This window comes from Vespa crabro, chromosome 9, assembly GCF_910589235.1.
Source record: "Vespa crabro chromosome 9, iyVesCrab1.2, whole genome shotgun sequence".
In the NCBI taxonomy this organism is placed as follows: Eukaryota; Metazoa; Arthropoda; class Insecta; order Hymenoptera; family Vespidae; genus Vespa; species Vespa crabro.
The window spans coordinates 1,808,128-1,815,000 of record NC_060963.1 but is presented as its reverse complement, the minus strand read 5'-3'; the positions used below and the strand labels follow the sequence as shown (position 1 = coordinate 1,815,000).

The 6,873-nt window shown below is 31.3% G+C and overlaps 1 protein-coding gene across 6 annotated transcripts in view; it reads left to right on the top strand.

Annotated features, from left to right (window-relative positions):
• LOC124426569 (GAS2-like protein pickled eggs) overlaps window positions 1-6,873 on the top strand; it is an 87,421-nt gene that overhangs the window by 69,106 nt on the left and 11,442 nt on the right. For all 6 annotated transcript variants that reach the window (XM_046968405.1, XM_046968404.1, XM_046968402.1 and 3 more), the window contains one exon: window positions 6,296-6,497. In XM_046968405.1, the coding sequence (XP_046824361.1) occupies window positions 6,296-6,497 (202 nt within the window). The remainder of the gene's footprint in view (window positions 1-6,295; window positions 6,498-6,873) is intronic.

Here is a 6,873-nt window from a genome sequence, read left to right as displayed (position 1 = left end):
TTTTCTTTCCTTTGCTTTTCTTTTGTCAAAAAAAAAAAAAAAAAAAAAAAAAAAAAAAAAAAAATTTCTCTTGACGGAGAAATCGAGTCGAATAATAATAGAAGTCGAGCTACCCTTCGCACGATAAATCGCTTAATTAACGTCAGAGAGAAAACGACGCGAGAAGGATGCGACACGATTTTGTGAATCGATTCGATCGACCGATCGACCGATCGATCGATCGATCCAACAACCGACCGGTCTTAGTCGTAATCATCGTCGTTGTCGTTGTCGTTGTCGTTGTCGTTGTCGTTGTCGTTGTCGTTGTCGTTGTCGTTGTCGTTGTCGTTGTCGTCATTGTCGTCGTTGTTGTCGTTTCGAGGAGCGATTAAATAAATATTTGGGACGAGGTACGCCGCGTGACGCAAGTGGATACTCGCGAACGACGTCAGGCGGAACGCCGCCTCGTACACGATTGGAATCGTAATGAAACTCGTTCGAGAGAGAGAGAGAGAGAAAGAAAGAAAGAGAGAGAGAGAGAGAGAGAGAGAGAGAGAGAGAGAAAAAGAGAGAGAATCGCTGTTGATTTATCGCCATTTCGTTTAGTTTCGTTTCGTATCGTTTCGTTTCATTTCGTTTCGTTTCGTTTCGTTTAGCCCGAACAGCTTTTTCGCGGGCATTCGAGAGGAAATAAAACGTTTATTACGTTATTCTCACGAATCGATCAACGAATTTCCAATTGGAAGGTCAAAATCATCGCATACTTTTCTTTTTCCTTTTTCCTTTATTTTTTTTTTTTTTTTTTTTTTTTTGTTTCATTACTATCGCATCTTTCGAAAATTACTCTCGAACAATCGCGGGGAAAGGAAAAAAAAAAAAAAAACAATATAGTATGGGATTATCTTACTGTATTTTCTTTTTTCCCCCTTTTTTTTGTTTCTCTCTCTCTCTTTTTTTTTTTTGTTTTTTTCTTTTTTTTTTTTAACCACGTCGATATCGAACAACAACGTCTCGTCGAGGGTGCTGCTACGAACATAAACGATACATATTTATAACGTCCGATGAATTTAATCGATAAGGACAATGAGTGATCGATGATCGATCGAATACCTGAATATATATATATATATATATATATATATATATATATATATATATAATAATAATAATTACGTACGTACGTATGCAATAAATAAATAAAAACATGTATATTCTAACGATCGTAGAAATTATACGAAACAAAATCGTCGATTCTATTGTCATGAGTATTATCTCTGGAGGAAGAGAAAGGGGGATGGATTTAAGAGAAACAGTGGAGAAGAATGAAGAGAAGATTTATTTTTGTTATCATCGATTCGATGATAACAAAATGGGTTAAAAATCGAGTACTATGACATTGCCCGTTCTTCAAGGTATATGTGCGTATATATATATATACATACGTATGTAAATTGTGTATATATATATATAACGTGCGATTGGAGTCTCTCAGTGTTATCGTATCGATCGATCGATCGATAACCTATGCCCGTACGATGGATCGATCGCTCGATTTGCCACGATCATTGGCAAATTGTCGGTCGTCGTTCGGTATTGAAAAGGACGTCTAAGAAAACTTTTCTCGAGCACGAACTATCTCGGACAGCTTTTATTATTATTATTATTATTATTATTATTATTGTCATTATCATTATTATCATTATTGTTGTTGTTATTATTATTACTACTAACATTTCTTTTCGCCTTATCGCCAATCGAAATTTTATCGATAGAACGAACGAACTTATCTCTCACTTTATATAAATGCGTACGTGACTTTTATATATATATAATTATTTATTTATTATTTATTTATTTATTATTTACTCATATTATTCTCTAATATATACATTTTATTATTTACACTTAGTTCCTTTGCACGCGTCTCATTCGAAATCGAATAAATTATTTTCCATTTGTTTTGTCATTTCTCTCTCTCTCTCTCTCTCTCTCTCTCTCTCTCATTTTTTATTTTTTACATTTATATCTATTAACTTATTTATTTATTTATTTTCTTTTTCTTCTATTCTTTTCAGCGCGTTTAAAATTCCCTGCGGAGAATATATAAAAAATGTTCTTTTACTTTCTCTCTCCCTCTATCTTTCTGTCTCTTTTTTTTTCTTTTTTTTTTCTTTTTTTTTTTTTTTTTTTTTTTTTTTCTTTTCTTTGACGAATCTCAAATGGAAGCTATGGTAGTAGAATAAGAAGAATAAGATGAAAAAAGGAGAAGGAGAAAGAGATATTTCATGTGTACGTCGGACGTTTCTTCACGCCTCGCACGACGGCCCGTTCGTTTATGAACGCTCACGTTTATTCTTCTTAAAGCTCTGCGCATCCTTTTCCACGACATGACACTAGAGATATATATCTTCTCGTGGCGTTTTAGTCCGCGTGCTGTTCACGGATGACATATTGCTCGAGTAGATCTCTTGCTTCTTGCCTTATCTTCAAATTCGTTCTTATTATCTTTAAACGTTGTCTTATTCTATCTATCTATTTATCTTTTTCTCTCTTTCTCTCTCTCTCTCTTTCTCTCTCTCTCTCTCTCTCTCTCTCTGTCTGACACTTTCTCTTTCTCTCACGAGATAAATTACTATATAACATTATCGCGAACAACGTGATTTACTTAAATAACATTAAAAAGATGATCTTTTATAAATAAAAATATTATGAGAAAAATTTTTATTTTCAATCATTCCTCTCGAAGATTTATAATTCGATTGAAGTCAATTATAAAAAATTTTTCTATTTATATTTTATTATCTACATGATTACTTTTATAATATTTAATTTATTATTCAATTAATTTATATTATAATATATTAGTATCAATGATCTTATATAGATTTATATTACGTTTTTATATATTTAATCGATTAGAATTAGAAATAAATTATAATATTGATTGTCAATTAATTAATCGGTTAACTTTATATTATATAAATTATATATAAATACTTAGACACACACACACACACACACACATATATATATTACATATTTTTGAATGTAAAACGATCGTGTTACATTCTAATCTTTCGTTAGAATCATTTGAGAGAGAACGTTCAAAGGATTCTAACGATTAGCTATGGTTTTTCTCACGACACAGTGGGAATTAGAAAAGTGATTATTTTATTTTTCTTCCAATGTTTTTTTTTTCTTTCTTTCTTTTCTTTTTTTTTTTTTCTTTTTGTACGCACGCGCGCATGATAAGCAGCTTACGAACGAAGACGGAAGAAGACCCGAAGAAATTCTTTTCTTTTTTATTTTATTTTATTGTTGTTGTTGTTGTTGTTGTTGTTGTTGTTTTATTATCATTATTATTTTCTTCTCTTTCATCTTACTACGTAAAGAAAACGATAATATGCTTCTTGTCTGTTAATACTTCGTTGACGTTTTCTAATTATTCTTACCGGTTTTACAAATTATTCCTTTTGAAATGTCTCCTGTCGCATCGTCCCTTGACATTCCACGTAGAAGAGCACGGTCTTTTACCTCTACCGACTCCGAAGCCTTTCTAATCATCCGCCATCATGTTACAAGATGTGTTTAAAATCTTTCCTCTCTTTCACTCTGACATTCATATTGACACGCTTCTTTTTGCGCTACTTGCAAAATCACTTACTCTACGAGATATCCTTTTTCTTCGTCCTCGTCTACGTCTACGTCTTCTTCTTCTTTTTCATTTTTTCATTTTTTTTTTCATTTTTTTTTTATTCTTTTACCTCTTCATTCTCTTCTCCAAAATATCAAATACATACTAAATTATACTTTTTTTTTTCACGAAATTTTCTCGTATAACTCGTCGAGGATTGAAGAGAATGGGTGGGTGGGGGGGGGGGGGGGAGAGAAAAAAAAAGAAAGAAAAGAAATAAGAACTTTCGATAAATTTGGATCAATCAAAGTCAATGAAACTTTTCGGAGGAGTTAATAATTTTTTTTTTTTTTTTTAATGAAAAAAGAAGAGGTTCTGCTATAAATTTTTCTTTTCTTTTTTTTTTTTTTCCTTTTTTGTCTTCCTTAATCGAGAAAGAAAAAATCGTCTATTAAGATTAAAAAATGAAAAATAAAAAAGTAAAAAGTAAGTATAAGTTTAATTAAAAGAAAGAATGAATAAAAGGATAAGAAAAATAAAGAAAGAAAGTGAGCAAAGAAAAAGGAAAAATCTTGAAAATATATAAAAGATATTAACAAAAAAAAAAAAAAAATTGTATTCACGCCACGTATAAACGTTATTAATTATTTGTTAAAATTGTCTTACGATAATTGAACGTATCATTTCTTCTTCTACTTCTACTTTTTATCTTTCCTCTCTTTTCTTTTCTGTTTTCTCTCTTTTCTGTAAGAAATGCAAAATCTACAACTCATTCTTGTCTAGAACACCCGACACTTTCACATTTGCTAAAACGAGTTTAAAGGGAAAGAAAAAGAAAAAAAAAAAAAAAAGAAAAGAAAAAAGAAAAAAGAAAAAAAAAACTGACTCCGCGATACGCTAAAGTAAGTCGATCATTTTGGCGCGAGACGTTTATCGTTTTTCTTTTTTTCCACTTTTTCTTTTCTTTTTCCCCTCTGCTTTTTTTTCTTTCTTTCTTTCTTTCTTTCTTTCTTTTTCATTGTATAAATAAGGTCAATAAAGAGTGTACATTTATGAGAGCGATTAATATATTTAACAAAAAAAAAAAAAAGAAACCGTACATATTATTACATTAATACGTACTAGGTAGGGAATGGAGGGAGGTGGGGGAGGAAAATAAAAGAACACAGAGAAAAAAAAGAAAAAAAGAAAGAAAGCAAGCGAATCTAATGGAAAAATCGTCGCGTCGTAACGAAAGAAAAATAAAATTGTCCGAATAAAAAAAGCCGATGATAATAAATTAATCAAGGTGTAAGATAAAAAATAAAAAAAAAAAAAAAAACAAAAAAAAAACAACAAAACGAATAAACGAAGAAACGTGCCAGACAAGATATAAGACAAGACAAGACAAGACAAGACAAGACAGGATAGGATAGGACAGGACATGACAGGACAGGACAGGACAGGACAGGACAGGATAGGACAGGACAGGACAAGACGAGACAAGACAAGACGAGACTAGACGATTCGAATGGTAACGATAAGAGACCGACCAAGTTCGTTTCTTTACCTTTTTCAAATCGGCTCGCGAGAATTGCGTAGACACAGAGAGAACTATAAGGCTTGCAATAATTAACGCGGCGAGAGGTACGGGAGGAAACGAAATTCTTGGAAGAGCAAGTCGGTGCCGGTCCTAAATGGGCGTTCGTTTCGTTAACAAGGCCGAACCAGGTAAAATTGTGCTACACGGCCGGGCGTCTTTTTCAATCGTTTTCAACCGATGCTCTCCGGCGTGTTCGTTTCTGAGTCACGCTTACCAAAAACAGAATCGCCCGTGTAAAGCCAATTACATGCTGGCGTTCGTGGCATTAGCGAGAAATGTTTCTCTCTCTCTCTCTCTCTCTCTCTCTCTCTCTCACTCTTTCTCTCCTGATTTTTTTTTTCCTTCTTCTTTTCTGTATTCTCCTGTATTCCCTATCTTTCTCTTTCCTTTTTTTTCCTTTTTCTTTTTCTCTCTCTTTTTTTTTTTTTTTTTTTGTTTTTTCTTTTTTTTTTCCTCGTGGATAAGAAATCTCATGGCGACAACTACGACGACGACACTCTTTTATTTATAATCATCGGACGCGCGCCTTTTATTACGTAAAACTTTACTCTCCTCCATCTAATATTCTCGTGGACTTTTAAAACTATACAAGTATTTATTTATACATACATACATATATATATATATATATATATATATATATATATATATATATATACGGGTCACGCATTATCACATGTAGTAAAACAAGAGATGATTAAATTTTATTTTAATAATAAATGGTTATATTCTCTCGATATGATCATGTAACTTTAATGACACTACTTATTCTTTTTTTTTGTTTTTTTTTTTTTTTTTTTACTTTTTTATTTTCTCTTTTTTTTGGAGTGGGTGGGGGGGTGGGGGAGGAATTTAACTCAAAAGAAATTATTATATACAACTCGTGCGATTTATAATAAACGTCAAACGTACGTATATATATTTCATTATGTAATATCGAAAATTTTATAGATGTAAATAAATTTAATCCATACGTGGATCGTATTGAAACAAATAAAATGTATTTCTTTTATTTATAATATTTATTTATTTATTTATTTATTTATTTATTTATTTATTTTTATCCTTCTTTTTTTCTTTCTTTCTTTCTTCAATTCCAGGTTCGAGATTTAGTCGAGAGATGCACGTGTCCGACACAATTCCCAATGATTCGTGTGTCCGAAGGGAAATATCGCATTGGAGACACCAAAGTTCTCATATTTGTTCGTATTCTACGTAGTCACGTTATGGTACGTGTTGGCGGTGGTTGGGATACACTAAGTCATTATTTGGACAAGCACGATCCCTGTCGATGCAGAACTTGTAAGTTTATTAACAATTAAAATCGATTTATTTTATATGTCAATTAAAATCAATTCGAAATAATTCGATTGATTCCTTCATTCCAATCATATTTTTTGTTTTTCTTTTTCTCTTTTGTTACTATACGTACGTAAAAATTTGCTATTTCAATCTTGTCGCATATTTTTCTAAAATATGTCGTATACAACAAAGAAAAAAAAAAAAAAAAAAGAAAAAAAAAAAGAAAACCAATCATAATATAATTCTATTTTGATCGAACAAAATCGATCATTTTAGCTAGCATTTTTCACCTATTAAAATTCTAATTTCAAAAAGAAAAATGATCGTTGAGGGTTATTTTACGTAAATTGACTTGTACAATATTATATATATATAT